The 18,282-nt window shown below is 40.6% G+C and overlaps 1 protein-coding gene across 1 annotated transcript; it reads left to right on the top strand.

The window, feature by feature from the left end:
- Positions 1-806: 806 nt before the first annotated feature.
- On the top strand, positions 807-14,572 carry lrrc9 (leucine rich repeat containing 9). The gene is made up of 31 exons (XM_073483260.1): positions 807-981; positions 1,185-1,325; positions 1,475-1,538; positions 1,642-1,712; positions 2,403-2,585; positions 3,122-3,277; positions 3,406-3,596; positions 3,709-3,840; positions 3,924-4,103; positions 4,233-4,350; positions 4,681-4,816; positions 4,905-5,045; positions 5,132-5,256; positions 5,527-5,712; positions 5,794-5,913; positions 6,072-6,263; positions 6,352-6,477; positions 6,624-6,764; positions 6,887-7,064; positions 7,174-7,394; positions 7,484-7,606; positions 7,945-8,075; positions 8,192-8,300; positions 8,400-8,533; positions 9,007-9,143; positions 9,590-9,807; positions 10,625-10,693; positions 11,566-11,691; positions 13,533-13,716; positions 13,867-14,023; positions 14,417-14,572. Exons 1-31 carry the CDS (start codon positions 829-831, stop codon positions 14,448-14,450), a joined length of 4,377 nt encoding a protein of 1,458 aa, XP_073339361.1. The 5' UTR covers positions 807-828; the 3' UTR covers positions 14,451-14,572.
- The last annotated feature ends 3,710 nt before the right edge of the window (positions 14,573-18,282 follow it).

Here is an 18,282-nt window from a genome sequence, read left to right on the forward strand (position 1 = left end):
GAGTCAAATGTGAAAGGCGTGTTACGGTTCACAAATGAAGTCGTGTGTGTGACATTGACGGGGCGAATGACAGCAAAAACGATGCTCGGTGAGGTGAAAGAGGCTGCAGGGACTCTACAGACAGAGAAGTCAGTGAAATTTGACCCATGGCTGAGCAGGAGCACAATAAAGAAAGTGGAACTGCCATGTCATTGATGCAAACTGAAGATGTTTGAAAATAGCAAGGATTTCAGCTATAGTGTTTTACAGTAGCGTGGCAGTAAAAATAAAAATAAAGCAACAATTTTATGGTTTTGTGACAAATTATCTTGCAGTGTGGCGCCCTCTTGTGGTGGCTCAGCATATGACCACGGCTCCCTAACAACCAGACGCTTCTGCTTGGAGACAGCTAACAAAGTTAGCATGAATGCGTGGCGACGTGAACGTGTTTGCCCACTAACCTCAGTTTTAAGTTACCATACTTTTAAACTGTCTGCCATACTAACTGCCACGACTTGTTCTTAAGTGTCCCAATAGACTATGAGTGAGAGACAGAAGCACCGTGGGGACGAGGAGGTGGTCAAAGAGCTAGTGAGTATAATATTCCCATTCATTTGCTTTTAATAACGAATGGTATTTAGCTTAGTATCCAGTAACAGCTGAATTCATCAGCTGTGAAATGTTTTTCATTTTAATTAACTTTATTGTTTTCACTGCTTTATTATTTTTCTTAGGCCTATTTAAATATAAGCTATTCTGTCACATGAATACTTTTCTCAACAGTGCATGGCCAATGCAGTGTCCTATGACAAAATTGCACAAGAAGGAAGCAACATCACCTCCCTGGAGATGTTCTTCTCTGGTTTTCCTCGCATGGTCGGGCTTTCCTTCTTCCCAAGGCTGTGCCAGCTTACCATCGTGGGCCAGAACATAAAACACATTGAAGCACTTGAGTGCTGTCCTCTGCTTCAGGAGCTCTGGGTAGTTGAGTGCCATCTGACAGTAAGTCTGTTATGCTGGTGAGATTTTTAATCAACACTGGCACTGTTAATATTGTCTCGAATCAGTACAGTGGTTTATATTGTGAGTGATTGCACAACAAATTTTCCATACATGGATCACATGGATTTACCAAAACAGTATCCTGTATGAGTGAAATGTCATATATTTATGCATATAATTAGTCTCATCTTCTCATTTTGCAGGAAATATCTGGACTACAGAATTGTCTGCAATTAGAGAAACTCTTCCTCTATGATAATCAAATCTGTGAAGTAAATAATTTAGAATTGCAGATCAGCCTAGAAGTCCTGTGGCTCAACAATAACTGCATAACTCAGATACAGGTTTGACTATACATTTTTGCGAATCTATCTATCTATCTATCTATCTATCTATCTATCTATCTATCTATGAATTACTGTTGATTTGGCTCATGTTTTGTCAAAGTAGCATGTTCAGGTGTCATAACGTGCTTGTGTGTGTGTTTCTGAAGGGCTTGAACACGCTTCAAAATCTCAAAGAACTAAACCTTGCTGACAACAATATTGAAAAGATTGGTGGGTTTTTAGAATTGTCTGTATTTTCTCTGCCAAGTTTCATTGAGATTCAGTGAGCTGTTTGAAAAAATAAAAAATAAAATAATTTTTTACTTCTTTTAAGGACATAGCCTTGATCCTAATGCCAGCCTTCAGAATCTTAATCTGTCAGGGAACAAGATAAGTTCCTTTAAGGTAAGATTAAAAACAGAAATATGCTTTTCAAATCCCTTGTTTAAAAAGTTTTCCCACTTATTTTCTAATCTTATTAGAAATCCTTGGTCTGAAGAGAAGGCATGTACGATTTTTTGTGAAATGTCGGGGTCTCAGCCAGTTGTGATTTTTAATCAAGTCTACAAAGCACAAGACCTTCATTGAGTTATTGAGCAGCATAATTTCAATGATATACATTTTTTATTGCATCTATGTGAAAAAAGAAGAATAAAAGACTATATAAGAGTTGTTTGATGTGTGAGCTTGCGTTAGTCAGTAATACATCTTAGACATGTACTCCAGCTGACATGCAATTCAGAGTGTTTATGCAGAGTCATTGTCTTGTTCAAGGTCATTCTGACAACACAAACAGGTGTTGTGGCTCTAAATTTGATTGGATTAACACCCAAGATCATGTTCCTGCAATCCTCCTTTGTCATTTTGACATTTCATATTTAAAAACTGTTTTGCCCAAAATAACCTAACGAATAAAAAAGACCCCAGACAGTTCTATCATTTAGGCAGAGCAATAAAAATGTTGACAGTGATATCTCTTTGAAAAAAATATGCAAGGGCTTAATCTATTCTTGAGAAAAATGTGTGTTTATGGCAAAACTTGAGTCTTAGAATTAAGAGAAACCCTATTAATGAACTATTCTGTTGTTGTAACAGGAACTGACCCTGCTTGCCCGCTTACCCCATCTGCGAGAACTAGCACTAAAGGACCCCACGTCTACCCCAAACCCAGTGTGTCTGCTGTGTAACTATGCCACACACGTGCTTTATCACGTGCCGGGCCTGCAGCGACTCGACACCTATGACGTCTCGAGCAAGCAAATCAAGGAAGCAGCTGAGGTACTAAGAGCAGGACCCCTGCGTTACAATAATTGAGCTCACCTGAGTTTGACTATTGAGAGGATACTTTTTTTATTATGTCGATCGCTAATGATTTGCTTGAACTGAACTTTTTTTGTGTGTGGAAAACTATATCAGAAACAAATTATTTGTCAATGTAGTGTTTTATATATGTCTTAAAAACATGTCTGGGGTATTTTTTTTATCATGTTTCCCTTAAAGTTCCTTTGAAGATAGAGGCTCACAACTTCACACATATCTTTTCTACATTTGATTGTTTCAATGCTTCAGTTATGTTACAAGTCATATGAATAATGAGTGAAATATTTAAATCCAAGACACAATTTCTTCATACTTTTCCTTAATTAAAAATGTATGATGTCTTATGCATCACATGCACATTTCCCTTTAATTCAATTGGACACATTTAACATCTTTGGAAAGCTTTTTAAGTAGCATAAAATTAGATTCTGTAGGTTTTAATGCTTTTGTTATATTTTGCATACATGTGTTTTGTTTGCCTTTTTCTCTTTTAGTCCACAGTAATGAAGAAAATGATGTACTACAACATGCGAGTACGCACTGCTCAGAGGAACCTGGCAGAGGCCCGACTCAGACTGACGGAGAGGAAGAAAACTATGCTACAGCTACCCGAAGAATGCATAAGAACAATCACTCAAGCCATCAAGAATGTATGTACAACCCTTGAAACATTTTTTAAATTTATTTAGCAAGTTATTTTGTCGTCTCAATCTCCACCTGCAGTTTGCTGTTATTGTACAAAGTGAAGTGAGCTGTTTTCATTTGGATGCACACCTAGCTTGAACGTGAGCTCTCCAAGGTGCCAGCTGGTTGTAAGAAGTCTGCCTGCATGTCAGAGGATGGATTGACCCACCTGGTTGAAGGTGACCCAACCACTGACGGTCGTGACCCTGCCTTGGAGCACAAAGTCCTCAACAAGATCGAAGCACTGAAGGAGAGACTGGTGCTATGGACGAGGAGGCTGGATGAGTCTGTATATTTTAATAATTTACAGGGAGAATTTTACAGTGCTTCATACATGTTACTACATCAACAAAACAGTCCCAGTGTGAAAAAATAATGTTCTTTCTTCTACTTTCAGGATTGAAGCCTGGTATAAGCAGGATTCAGGGCAAGCCACAAACATGATGGAATATACTGTCCAGTTTCTGCTGATGGAGCTAGAAAGTGTTGGAAATATTCGTTTGGAAGAGGGCTGCCCGACAGACCCTTGGTAATTTTAATCACAGTTACATTCATCATGGAATTCTTAGTTGCAGAGGACAAAACTCATAGTTTATGTTACATACCCAACAGGTTTACTTCCTGTTGCGACCTCCTGCTGTCCCGCTTCTCTCAGTCAGACTTTAAGGTTCACAATATCACTGGGATTAAGATCAATCGAGTCATCCGCATCCACAACAGTGCTTTGAGACTTCGCTTTGAGGACAAACTTCACACCCTTCTCACCAGCGAAAAGTCTGCTACCTTTTCACAGTAAGTTAAACTAGATTTAGATAAAATTATTATAATCACGCTTTGAGTTCAGCATCACTATTGTCATCATTGTAACTGTAACACGACCATCCTTTGTCAGTCTGAATCTAATGTAAACCTTTCAAGCAGGAATTACAGGCGTTGGCTGGAGTACTTGTTCTACATAGCTGACCCTGAGAAAAATAATGAGAAGGAGGAAATTTTGCGCATTGTAGAGGAAGGCTTCAAAGCAGCAGAACAATATAAGGTGTGTACACTGCTACAATTGTTAGTTTTACAATTACACCACCCGACAACACGAAAGCACATCACTGGGAGTTTATTCGACTGAGCATTAAGAGGGAGATCACTGTATACCTGTTAACATACGTACTGAACAGCAGTTGCAAAAATGTCTAAATATTATGTTTGTTTATTAAGAATAATTCACAGAATAGTAGAATGAAGGAAAAGTTCTATTAGTGTCAAACACTGTGGACCTAGTTTTGTGCTATGCATCCGAACAGAATCTGCCATTTCTTATTTTCACATTAAATCCAAAACATTCTGACATCGACTATGTTGACTTTTGAACCAGGCCTTGGAAGTAGAGGGTGCTATACTTTTATCTAATAGCCTTAGTGTGACCGAACAGCCCAGAATTGAACACGCACTGCGCCAGGCCAGCCAAGATGATTCCGAGCACAGTGAAGATACAATCCCCTTCAGGCATGGTGAGTTAGTTTTGCTCATAGTATTATGTCCTGATAGCTGTCAACACTGTTTTTTTTCCTCTTAATAGCATAAGGTTTTTCCCTGTAGGTCAGCTCATTGTTTCCAAAGTGTTCGTGGGCCACAGCATGCCTATTCAAGAGGGAGATCTGGTAGATAGGAGCAGCTATCCCAGATTCTACTCTGTGTATCGCAATGTGGACACCAAATACAGAACTGCAGTGAGTGAAGGTATGTAATATGTCACAACACATGAAAAAAATATTTTTTAGTCATTGTTTTGTCAATGTCATTGCCTTTCTGTGTTTTTCATTCAGAGAGACCTCGCTTCTCCAAAACACACACTGGCCCTGAGTGCGGTCCCAGACGAAGACAGTGGTTTGTGTTCGAACATGAGCTTGTCCTGCCAGAGTACATCATATATTTTGAATATATCACTGGGGTAATTATCTGTTTTTTTTAATTGTATTTTCCATTGGTGTGTCTTGAAGATGTAATTTGAGCACAAATCACAGTAGTGAAAACAATTCCTCTGTCATGCTGAGCTCTGACGCAATCAAAACTCAGAAGCGTGAGTTTGAACCAAGACTCACAGATGATAAAACATCATTCTGATTTTTGTGTCTCCACTCTCGCTGCCACCTCTACCACAAGACAATAATTTTGTGCCGAGCCAATTCACACGCTTAAACCTTTTGATGTGTTGTTATAGGATGGAGAACAACCTGCATTGCTGGGCCACAGCACAGGCAGACATGATATCTCTTCCAACGATATTATCCTTGACAAGGAAGCCCTCAACATGGAACCTGTGCTGAAACCACAGCCCACGTTGTTGAGTTTGGATGACAAAATTCTTCTTAATGTGGCCAGAGCCAATGTCCTCAGTCAGATCACTGTAAGTACTCAATGGTCTGCTTCATTTGCACTTGATTTCATTTGCTCACAATGAATTATCTTTATTATATTAAATGTCCAGGTGTTGAACCTTCATGGCAACAGTCTGAGCAAAATAAAGGAGATTTCCCGCCTCACAGCTCTGCGGCATCTTACCATCAGCTTCAATGACTTCACACGCCTGGATGACATTTCTCACATGGTAAAAGTGACAACAGAAAATATCCTCATTGAGCTGAAACTAAATAGTTTGTCATACTAAAGCAGCATTTTAAGAGGAACTTTCCTCTGTAATATTGAATGCAATTTGAGCATGCAAAATAGAGATCCTATTTATGGTCTGAATTTTTTGAATCGCAGCCCAACCTTGAGTTTTTGGATGCTAGCTTTAACAACATAGCGACCCTGGAAGGGCTGAGGGCGTTGGGACAGCTCAAACAGCTCGACGTGCGCTGGAACAAGTTGACCAGGGCCAGAGAGGATACCGCTGTGCTGAGAAAACACACACCTGCTCTGCTGAAGCTTGACACCCGATACAACCCCTGGAACAGGGTACGTGATGCTAACAATAAAAGCAAATAAAATACGCTGTGCAAAGCACATTGATGAGGCATAGAGTGAAGCCATTTTCATTTTTCAGCTCAAAGCAGTCAGAATGACCATACTGGGCCATCTCACTACTCTCACACACCTGGACGATAAGATGGTTGCAGAGGAGGAGGCTGCTGAGGCTGTTCAGATGGCTGCTGGATGCAAAATTAACCAGGTTAAGGTCTTACACATACAGATAGTTGATTTATTGCATACAAATAAGTAGGAACATGCTCTAATGAAGGACGCACCTGAAGGATCTACCTGTATATTTCAGGATGTTCTGTAATTCAATCAGACCTGTTGACACTCTCCTCGCAGGCATCTCTTCTGGCTCACTCACGGACCAACAGTGAGCGTCCCCGCAGTCTCAGCCAGCTGTCAACAGCCCAGCTCCTGTGTCTTCTCAGTCCTGCATCCTGGGGCCTCAGTCAAGAACTGGACATAGACTGGACTGCAAAGGTGAGCAATGAATGATTTCTGAAAATGCGTAAGCAAGGTTTAGGAAAACTGCTGCAGCAATTATAATTTAGAATGTAAAACATGTTTAAAACCTTTTATGCTTTTGTGAAACTTTTGACCAGATCACCACCCTGAATCTGGACAGCCAGAGGATTCCCAAACTGATCAATCTGAATAAGCTGGTCAACCTGCGTTGGGCCTCCTTTAATGATAATGACATTTCTAAAGTGGAGGGTCTTGACAGCTGCTCCAAGCTGGAGGAGCTTTCCCTCAACAACAACAACATCAGCACACTCGGTGGTCAGTCACACCATCAACTTTACAATGAAGCTGGAAAACTAAAGCATTAAGATCCATCACAACCTTCATTATTTCTGTCTGTGTTGCCTTGTCTGCTCTGTTTCTTCAGGCCTGCCAAAACTCCACTGCCTAAATAAACTGAGCGTAGATGGCAATCAGCTGTCCAGTCTGGATGCTTCAGTCCTAGATCAGCTGCCCAACCTGTCCTTCCTGTCTGTGGAGAACAACCGTATCAGTTCCCTGCATGGCATCCACAGAGTTCGCTCCCTCCTTGAGCTCTACATCGGCAACAACCAAATTTCTACGTCACAAGACATCTACTATCTGAAGGCAAGTGGGAGGGAAATAACACTAGGTTTAAGAATTTCCCACTATGTTGATTGTGTTGTCTGAGCTCATATTCTCTTTCTTCTTGTTAGGGATTGACAAATCTCATCATTCTGGACCTTTATGGGAATCCTTTATTGGAGAAACTGGAAAACTATCGGATTTATGTTGTTTTCCATCTTCCCTCTCTAAAAGCTCTGGATGGAATTGCAGTGGTATGTACGGACACCAGCAACCAGTCGAACTGCTCAAATATTGTAATCATGATAATTATATCCATTGTTTTGTGTTTACTTTTATCTGTATCTGCTGGTACATTTTATAGACCAAAAAACTAACCGATTAACCAAGAAAATAACCAACAGATTAATAGATGATGAAAATAATCATTAGTTGCAGATATAATTACATATTTATAAGTCATAAAAACCTCATAAAATGGAATCTATACATGGATCAGCCTGATATCCGATGAGTGAATTAATCGCAGTATAGTCATCTGATACTGACTTTGGATCTGATCAGTCCCAACTCTTTTCTGTTGTTTCTCCAGGAGGTAACTGAGTTTAAAAGTGCAAAGGATATGTATGGAGGAAGACTAACCAGTGACATGGTAACAGAGAAGCTGGGCCACTCAAACTACACAGACATCACCTGCCTCACCCTGCAGTCCTGTTCCATTAGGTAATAACCTGGCTGTGCAGACAGATAAAAACAACACACGTCCAAAAATGACCATGATTACAGTGATTTACTGTGCTGAAAAATTAGGCTAATTAAAAGTGTTTTTGTCTCGACAGGACGGTTGATCTGTGTCCAGCAGACCTTTTCTGTAACCTACTTAGTGTCAACTTAGACCACAACAACCTCACCTCTTTCTCTGGCATCATCTACCTGCCTAAGATCAAAGTACAAATCACACATAAATCAACACGCTGGCTTGAACTGCACCTGAACTGTGGACAAATCAATTATTTCCAATTCTTTTTTTTCTTCTTTTTTTTACAGGCTCTGTGTCTAAACTACAACCACATTGAGTCCATCCTGCCCAGACAGAAGAATCATCTGACAAACAAACAGATACTGTACAGCAAAGTTCAATCCAGTGGTTACGGCCAACAGGGCCCACCCAAAGGCAAAGGGTAACTTCTTATGTCAGTAATTCATATATTTCTTTACAACCTGAATGTGTAGACGGTAACCATTAGGGGGCAGCACTGACCAGCCAATGTATGAGCTGTCTCTTGACAGTTACATCATTCATTTTTGTCACAGTCGTCGCCATTTAACCCTAATAAAATCCATATGTAAACACAGTTTGAAGATAATGTTATTTAATTCAAAATGAGTAAATATTCATTCTCTCTACATATATTATCCCTAAGATAAAGTGAAGACTGAAATCTTGGTTTATATATTTTAAGTTTCTACATTGTCAGTATATCATGGGATCACCAAGTGATCATCGAACCACATTTTCCTTTTATGGACGGGCATGCTTTTGTTTGCCTGGCACCTGCAATGTCGGGCCAGTTAAATGAGGCAGCGGGAGATAGAGAAAGAGATGTTCATTTAACCACAGAGGTTGCAAACTGTCATTCTGTGTCTGTTTAAGGGAAACTGGGCCCACTTGCAGTCTGGAGCCACTGATGGGCAGCCTGGAGGTGCTGCATTTGAGTCACAATGGAATCTCCAATATGGCCAATCTGCAGCTCAGCAGGCTCACCAATCTTAAAGCGCTCTTTCTTCAAGGTACGTATGGTTTGACGTAGCGCCCGTCCATCACAAAGCCTGGTAAAAGTGCAGTGTATAGAGCCTGTGAAAAGGCAAGCACTGAGAGCAAAGTCTCCCATAGACCTCAGGCCAGGTGGGAGAAAAGAACGACTGACTTTCTTTTCAACAGCTTTTGATGGCTTTTGATTGAGCTTTGCTTTGTCAGGGTGATTTGGCCCACAAAGCAAACCTTACTTGTGCTTTCTTCCTTTTTTGCTTAGAAACCTTTCAAAGCTGTCTCTTTAATTTCAGTGCTTTTTACACCAGGGGCAAACAAAAAATTCCCCACAAATGTTTATATTGCCTTAAAACACTGCCTTTTTTTGTTTAGGGTGTGCAATTCACCCTGTTATTTTATCTATAGAAATATTACATTATTGTTTCAGATATCTCTCTATTGTTTTGATAAGCTCTTCTCTCCCTAGGTAATGAGATCAGCCAGGTGGAAGGACTGGAGGGGCTTCAAAAGCTCAGAGAGCTTGTGTTAGACAGGAACCGGATCAAAGCTCTGGCCAATAACTCTTTCATAGCCCAGAGCCTGCTGCTAGAACTGCACCTAGCAGAGAACCGGATCAGGGAGCTCAACCATCTAGATCCTTTGACTGAGCTCCGCAAGCTCTTTCTTGGCAAGAACAAGCTGCAGGTATTCTTCTCCAGCAACAGCAGCCTCCTCATAGCTGGATGTTTTAATGAAACTGTCTAAAAGACTCACACCACAGTAATTTCCTGAAGTGACCACCAAGGTCATAGTCAGCTTTTGTGCAGTTTTTTTTTATTTCACTGATTGGATTATATGCTGAATGTGTCAGATGTTTAAGAATGTATTTCATTCAGCGGGCAGCCATATTACTTTTTCCTGCACTTGCAAAGTAAAACATTAAGTATAGTAATCATGAGTCACTGCCACCCCACTGCGGCATGTGAGGGGTAGCATTAGGGAGAATCAAGTTTGATTGAAGGTCACGGCCGTGTGTTTGAAGAAAGAGGTGAACAATCAGGACAACGTGTAATCAGCTTCTCAATCTGCATCTCCTTCTCACCCCGGGCGAGTGATTTGCACTTTTGTTGCCAGTTCCTGCCTCTCTTCACTCCCTTAATGTTTTCATGCATTCAATTAAGACGCCAAATACAGCAATCATCCTAGCGCAACAGTTCTCACAGTGGGGGCATCTTTGAATCACAGCCAAGTGCAGCCATAAACCTGGGAATGACAGAAAACACCCCCACGCCCTGTAGCGTGCCCAAACTCTCTCATGAGATTAATGAGAGCTCACACATGTAATCTCTCTCATCAGCTGCTTCCATCCTCTCTACACCTAAATTATGAAAGTTTAGCCCTGTTGCATATGTCTACATTATCAACCCACAGCAGGCTTCAACCAGAGGGAAAGAAAGGTTAAATGAAGGGTCAGTGAAGGAAAAAGAACTTAAGATAATATTTCTTTCTTGCCTTTTTGTAGGACATCACAGAGCTTGACAAACTAGAAGTCCTTCCTTCACTGACAGAGCTCTCCATCGTTGGCAATCCTGTGAGTATTATAAGTGTTTGTGCATTAAATACTTTTAAGTGATGGGAGCTGGGACAAATATTATGCAGGTTTGTTTTGCTGTTATGAGCTTTGATTTGAATCTACTAGCCGTCAGTCACTGGACACTTTGAACTCTGTCACTCGCAAACAAATGATCAAAAAGCATGCTCACAGGCTCAATTTCTCACTTGCACAATCCGAATCACTATCCCAGTGTAACTCTATGGTTCCAAATTAAGCGATTACATGATGGGCCATCTGCTGTGCCTCAAACTGGCCGGCATCAGAGACAAATCCGTTGACCAAATGGCAGGACGCTATTGGCCCCGTTACATCACCCATCTGGAGCTCATGGATCAGGCCTGAACAGAGCTTGCAGCCCAGGGCCTCCTTGTCGTCCACAGGGCCATGCTCAGCTGTGGTCGCCTCTACACTGCTTGACCCCATCCCCCTTCTTTTCCCATCGGAGGGTTTAATCCTGCCAGGGGGTAGAGGCCAACAGCCACCCCAGAGACAATACCTCCTGCTGTTGACAGCATGAGATTGCTACCTCACCCATGTTCCCTCGCCAAAGTCTCGCTTCTCTACTCCATTGGACATACATTGGCATGCCCGCGCAACTTTATCACAGCAGCAGTGTCCTAGAGGAATAGGAACATCAAGTTCTCTGACTGGACAGGCTGAATATGTAGGGCCAGAGGATGCCCTCAGCTGGGCTAACTGCTGCTGTCAGCTAGGTCACTGGATTAGCTGTTGGGAACATGATAACTACATTGGGACCCACATAGCATCATATTTATCCCAGATGTCGCAAGGCAGGCTTCACTGAAGCATTTATTACTGGGCTTTTTATGGTGCTTTTTTTCTTTCAGGTGGCCAAAAATTCTCTCTACAGACCAGCAGTGGTGCTCCGTCTGTCTCAGCTGCAGGTGCTGGATGGAGTGATGGTTACCCTGGAGGAAAGGACCAGGGCTGAACTCCATAGTACTGATCAACCAGTAAGAACTGCACACAACATGCATACTCAGACACACACATCACACACACATATATATATACAGGGTCGTAGCCATTACTGAGGAGGACATGGAGGTCATGTCCCACCTTTTCATACCTGCCAACACCCCCCTTATTTTTAATCCTTTCTCCAGTCATTTCTCCTATTAATCTCCTGTTTTTTAGTGATACAAAATGAATGGGTGTTTCTCAGTTTTTGTGTGGAATATGTGTCGTTGCAACCCAATCCCGAGGCAGAGGTAGACTCTGCCTGATGTGTTATCTGCTACGCTCGGTTTGCCACTGAAAATGAATGAAATAAGTCCCGAGAGGAAACACGCCTGCAAATTTCACTCCACTTGGTACGAGACCTTCCCCTTTCTAACTGCTAGCCACTTCAGCAAACACCATGCTGTTTGTAAGCTATGTCAGGACAACTTCGCCATTAAGCACAAGGGAAAAACGATATTACCAAACACGCTAAATACGCAAACAAAACAAACAGCCGAGGAGCCAATTTCAGTCTGATTAGAATTTTACTTTCATATCCTTTTATTTATTCTACTTTATTTGTGTTGTAGGGTTATACGGGCGTGGGAACTTTTAGGGTGGGCCATTTGCAGATACCACAGCAAATCTGCCTTTTTTCACAACCTAATCTTGGCTGGTATGATATATTTATTCCCAACTTTGGTGGGAAAATTTTATTAAAAAAAAAGCGTAAATATGGTCAGCATTTTACAAGATGATTCTAATATTTGGCACAATAGTGTTTAAATTTGACTACTTTAGGGACAACAAATAATAAAAATAAAGATTAAGGCTCAAGCATTTGTCCTCAATAATTTATTTTCCTGCTGTGTGGAGGGGGAACACAATTTAAACCATCAAGTTGAAACATAAATTTGTGCTTGAGTGTTGGGGGACACTTTGACCCCAGTTTCTCTAAACTCCTGGCTACATATCAAAAATAATGACATTTTACTTATGCTTTAACAAGTTTGTAGGATGAGGAATAAGGTTAGTTTGCAGGAAAGGAATCTTATATTATCACACTGTCTTACTCTACTTCCTGAAACTGACTGAAAATGAACTCAAACCTTATTTTTGTTAAAAGCTCTAATGGGTCTATCGTGTAAGATGTAGTCCAACTGGAAGAAACAATATGACAACCACACTACACCAACATAAAGAGAAAATCCGGGATCAAACTCCTTCTGATTTTATGTTCATGTAATGAGAGAGCAGGGCAGTAATTCTCTTGCAGCTCTGAATTAAAAGCAGCCTAAGCCTGCTGGCATCATCCTGCTGATTAGATGAAATGTGCCCGGCCGATAATGCACCAGTGGATTTACCCCCTATTAGCCAGGTCAACACGACCCCCTCTGCTTGTTATTCGTAGATGTGGAAATGACAGAGCAGGGATCCTGGGTTTTCTCATTAAAAACACAAACACACCTCCCCCTATTGACTCTCATCACTGCCATCTCAGTTGTCACTCTCAGTTTATGCCTGCGACCACTGCTGTTTGAATTTGAACATTATTGATGAGTAGTAATTACTATTCCCCTACATAGGATGCTCATATATGTGGAACAACAAGCCATTTAATCACCAATCCTCTGCCAAGCGTTTAGGTGGAACAGACACACTGCAGTAAATATAGGAAGATGGAGAAAAAAGAAACAGGATGCATACAGTGATGCCAAAGACATTGAGTTGGCTCTGGAGGCCCTGAGGAGATAATTTTTACACATTATCTGAATATCTGCTCGTAACGTATTCCTGTCCTGGAGTATTACATCTTCATCCTTATGCTCGCTATTTAATATTTCTCTTAAAGCCATGCTCCCAATGCCCTGGAGCCTCTCTTGCTGCCACTGAAATAAACCTACCTGGATTGCTCCCCCTCATGCCCCGACACACCCCAATAAGAGGAATAAGTACAGGACTGCAGAACTTAATGCATGGGCACGATGTCCTGCCAAGTAACGTGGACGAGGCCCAATCTCATTACATTGACAAGCGTGAGTGATTCATCTTGAAGATCATTTCAAACAGTCTGTTGTTCAAGTTCTAATACAGGAATAAGGATTCACTGTTTTAGTATAATGATATATCAGAAAACTGTGTGTGTGTATATCTAAGCCACACCTTTGTATTCATTACCAATTCAGACAAGAAGCACAGGCACAGTAATGGTGCTCGAAGTGGCCAAACTGGTATCACCTTTGGACACATTCGAAGGACAGGAAACAACCCGACAACCACAGGCCTTCTTCCAGACGGGAACAGAGTCATCATCACGTATCCCATCCAGGAGCAAGACAGCAGGTTGGTTAATATAGAATTCAAGAGATAAATAATTATGCTTCTCTAAAATGTGAGAGATCTATTTACTGTTTTTCCACAATTGTTTAATCACGTTGCCTGAAACTATAGCTCATTTAAGCTCAAGTAACCATTTTATCAAAAGTCTCCGGCAAAATGAAACACTGCACTCGAAACCATGTTCTCTCCTCTCAAAAGTGATTATTTCCACTAAAAAATAAATAATTTAAAACGTTAAAAATTACCATTAAAATACTGTTTATAAACTGTATGTTTTGGCTTAATGAGACAATGTTATTCAAATGTATAAAATTGTTTAAAATGTGTTTCCTTTTTCAATTTTTCCCACAGTAAAAGATAATACTCTTTGACTGTTTTATCCTTGTTATATTCCAGATTTCCAAATGGTGGCAAACCTCCGCCCATGTAGCAGCCAGAAGAGGTGAAGCATGCACTGATACTTGTCAATCAGCGATCAATCCAGAGGTGAACACATGGGACAGCCTTGACCGTGGTTTGGTCTTACATCAAATTGTTTAAGGATATAATTTCATGAAGGTGTTCTCGCTAAGTGTAAGTGTGCCTTAATGTATATGAGCATTGCCTACATTTGTACATTCAATGAGGAAAAAGTCAGACCATAGGACACTTCAAGTACCTCTGCTTTTATTATATGGTGATGAATAAAGAAATAAAATATCAAACATCAAAAATCACCTTTGCAGTTTTTGAAAATAGCTTAAACTAAAACATGATCAGGGTTAAAGAAAATTTGGCTAGTTGAAGGTTTATTGCAGTGCATCCCTTTCAAATGCATGTATAATGACTGTGACCTTATTTTCCACCCACATATGTGGATCACTAACTGTGGTAATCTGAGGATGAGAGGTTTTGGTGTCATTGCTACTGCTATCCCATCCTTGGCCCCAAACAAGTGAAAAAACACCCACAGATGTAAGGGCGTGTGAGGGTGGCACGCTGCATCCATTGGGTCAAACGCATCCCCAACAAGTGGATAATCCAGCTTTAGCACACCTCTCTGTGGACAATAATCTGCAGTCGCTCAGATAAAGATGTAATCTTGAACAGGGTCCAAATGGATTTCGGAGATTGTCATTTTCATCATGTTAGCCTCTTTTCGATAAAGCCCACCGCAGTTTCGGCTAATAGGCAAATCTCGTGTGTGTGTTGTAACTGGATATTTATGATGTTAGTTCTGCTGAACATGAGATCATAATCCTGCTGGTCTTCCTGTCAGTTTAGTGTTGTAATCTAGTAGTCCTGTAATTAACAAAAACACCAGTCTGAGCCTTAAATGTGGAGGATACAGCCTATAATATGCGACTAAAATCTTTTCATTCTGGGACTTTTAAACTGATAATTGTGATGAAAGCCTCCATTAAATAGGATGTTTATTCCCATCTGTCAACATTGGCATAAATGTTATAAATCAGGGAAAGAACTCAATTGTTTTCTGCAGCAACTTCTCATGTAGTTAAATGTTTTATATTGACTTGAGCTTCTGACTTTTTCCTAATACGTACTCTTTCTTCCACCAATTTGAATCAGTGATGTTAATGTGACCACTAGGTGTCCTTAGAGATCCATTAGCTCCCCCTTGCTGCTAATCAGTCCTCAATGAATATACCACCTGCCCTGTAAGTAGTAATTTATCAGCTGAATGTGGCTATGTGTTTGTATGATTCAGTGTTGTGTGGCCTTTGCCGTACATGCGAGGCAGCAGCCAGCCCTAGGCAGAAAAAGTGAAAAGCTCTCCCCAAACAAGCTCCTCTAATGCATGTACTTAACTTCACTTAATTTGTGTTAATTCCCAGCATTAAGCGGGGCTAATGACTGTGCAAGTGAGTGCACTGTCATTACCTTTCTCTGCCTGACATCAAATGGCATCTGATGGACTCACATTAAAAAAAAAAAAACCTCTAATGCACAGATTTGGGGGCTCAGTGAGAGCTCTCTAATGCATTAGATATTGCAAAGGATAATTACACATTTTATATTTGTGTACAGTATGTGCAGTATGGATATGTTAGATGTGCAAATGTTTTTAATGCAGTTGTATATCTGTATGTGGTGTTAGCTTATGTTGAGCATGCCACTTCATGCAGTATGTTTCTTTTTTGCATATCTGTCAGTATTTTTAACATTAAAATGACATTACCATAAAGACTGTGAATAATTCATCAGTTCTGAGTGAACCCAGATGCACTGCTCTCACCGTCTCTTTCCCTGCCTCTCTTCGCTCCTCCATGTGAGTAGACCACATGGTTCATAGCTGGTTTAATGGGATGGAATGTGACAGGTTATGTTTTCATCTGCCTGATATGGAGCCCGGCTCGGGCGGGAGGGAACGAGAGGGTGGAAGAGAGACGGAGAGGGTGGTGGAGAGGGGTGAAGTGAGCGAGTTGGTCTCCACAGTTGTAGTCTGGATTCATAATTAGACATGTTTGAGCTTGTTGTGAATCAGTTATAGATGATGCTTTCTCCCCCATCCCCACCAACACACACACACACATAGAAAAACACATGCTCTGTATGGGGCCATTACTGCTGGTCCACTAACTCCCTACATTTGCTGTGTCTGTGCATTCAGAGCACCATTAGTCCAAGACTCTGTGAATAATTGCTGAATGGACCATGGTTTTACTGCTATCTACTCTGGTTCTAGTGTTAGTTGATGTTGTGGGTGAAGTGAGAGGGATGAGAACACTGATTGACGCTTGATGCCGAAGATAACGCTGCATCTTGTGCGATGCTCATCGAAGCTTTACGTGCAGTATGTGTAATGGTCAAACCACATTAAACTCCACATGCATTACACACTTACCAGCTTGTATTAACTTTAGAAGTGTTTCGGGAGAGGTTACAATTACACCAACATCACCACTTGACTTGGAATTGCTGTTGTAAAAGTGGAAATGTTCTCTCCACATTCAGCAGCTGATAGCAAACAAGTGCAGGTCATCATCAAAATATAAATTATTTTGTTTTTAAAAGGTGCATATTATGTCCCGTGTTCATTTTTCATCCCCCACCAATACAATCTCTTTTCAAAAACAATCTCACCATATTGCCTCTATTGAAATCTGTCATTGAGTTATTGTTGTCGCTTGTCATTTTCCTGTAATTTGTTTCCTGTGAGGCTCCCTAGAATAAAGAACGAAATGAGAAAGTGAATGAGGGAAAACACAGATAAAAGAATGTAGTGAGAGTGACAATTAGGAGGAGAACGAAAAATGCTTTTATTTTGTGTAAACATTTTGGATGAGAGCACGCCTCGCAGTAGCATTAAATCTTAACTGCTATTCATTTCTGGACTTGTGTGTGATTTATCACATTATTGAATTTGTGTGTGATTTGTCACATTATTTCAGTCACACAAAGCAGGATGTGTGGTTAACATGGCAAAAACAAGGTAACAATAACCCAACAATACGCAAATACCCAATTTTCTTGTAAATTTAACCGGAATCAATTTTCAGAGCGCCGTCAGATGGTCTGCCTTTTGTTGATGTTGTAGCCAATTTGGTAACAGCCATTTCATTTCATGGTATTTGCATTTGTTTGTCTCCTTTAACAACTCTTAAGTCTTAATTCAAATTGATATTCTTCATCAGGCAACTATAACAAAAATGGAGCAATGATTTTAAATAAGTGGTGCCATGGGAGGATTACAAGGTGCAATACATGTTGTGGCGATGGATGGGCTTTTCTGTTGTGATGGTTTATTGTGTCCTACACAGCGCACAAATTGCTTTTTCAAGATGACAAGGAAACACAACCTCCCGTCTGCCCTTATCCCCTCAACCTCAAGAATAACAACAACAATTTAATCTCCTTGGCTCCGGATTATTATCTTTCTTTGTGTTGATATTGTGGCCTTTTTAGTTGATCACTTCATGATCCTCCTTTTTGCCCTCCTCCCCTCTAAGTAAATCAACATTTTGGAGAGGCAGACACTTGACCACAATCACTTTCATTATATTGAAATAATAAAATACTTGTAGGATTTGCTCTTTTCGCATGAAGAACACGTTAACAGGGATTTAAAATGTAATATTAATATTTCTAATCCTGTGTCAATTTTTGGGGTCAACTAAGCGCATTAGATTCAGGATTTAAAGATAGGGGCAAGAAAGAGGTTGAAATATTATTTAGGATCAGGAGGATAAACAACCCATTGGGATGTGTCACTTGATTTAATTATAATTGCAAAAAGGGATGGTCTTTTTATTGTTCTGTGG

Source organism: Pagrus major, chromosome 16, assembly GCF_040436345.1.
Source record: "Pagrus major chromosome 16, Pma_NU_1.0".
NCBI classification, from domain to species: domain Eukaryota; kingdom Metazoa; phylum Chordata; class Actinopteri; order Spariformes; family Sparidae; genus Pagrus; species Pagrus major.

What these genes read in the sequence shown, in the direction of transcription:
- lrrc9 (XM_073483260.1), top strand. Translation starts at nt 829, where the DNA reads ATGTTCTTCTCTGGTTTTCCTCGCATGGTCGGGCTTTCCTTCTTCCCA. An exon ending in AAATCAAGGAAGCAGCTGAG is followed by an intron (nt 2,586 to 3,121) that starts GTACTAAGAGCA and finishes TTTCTCTTTTAG; the next exon opens with TCCACAGTAATGAAGAAAAT. An exon ending in AAGCAGCAGAACAATATAAG is followed by an intron (nt 4,351 to 4,680) that starts GTGTGTACACTG and finishes CTTTTGAACCAG; the next exon opens with GCCTTGGAAGTAGAGGGTGC.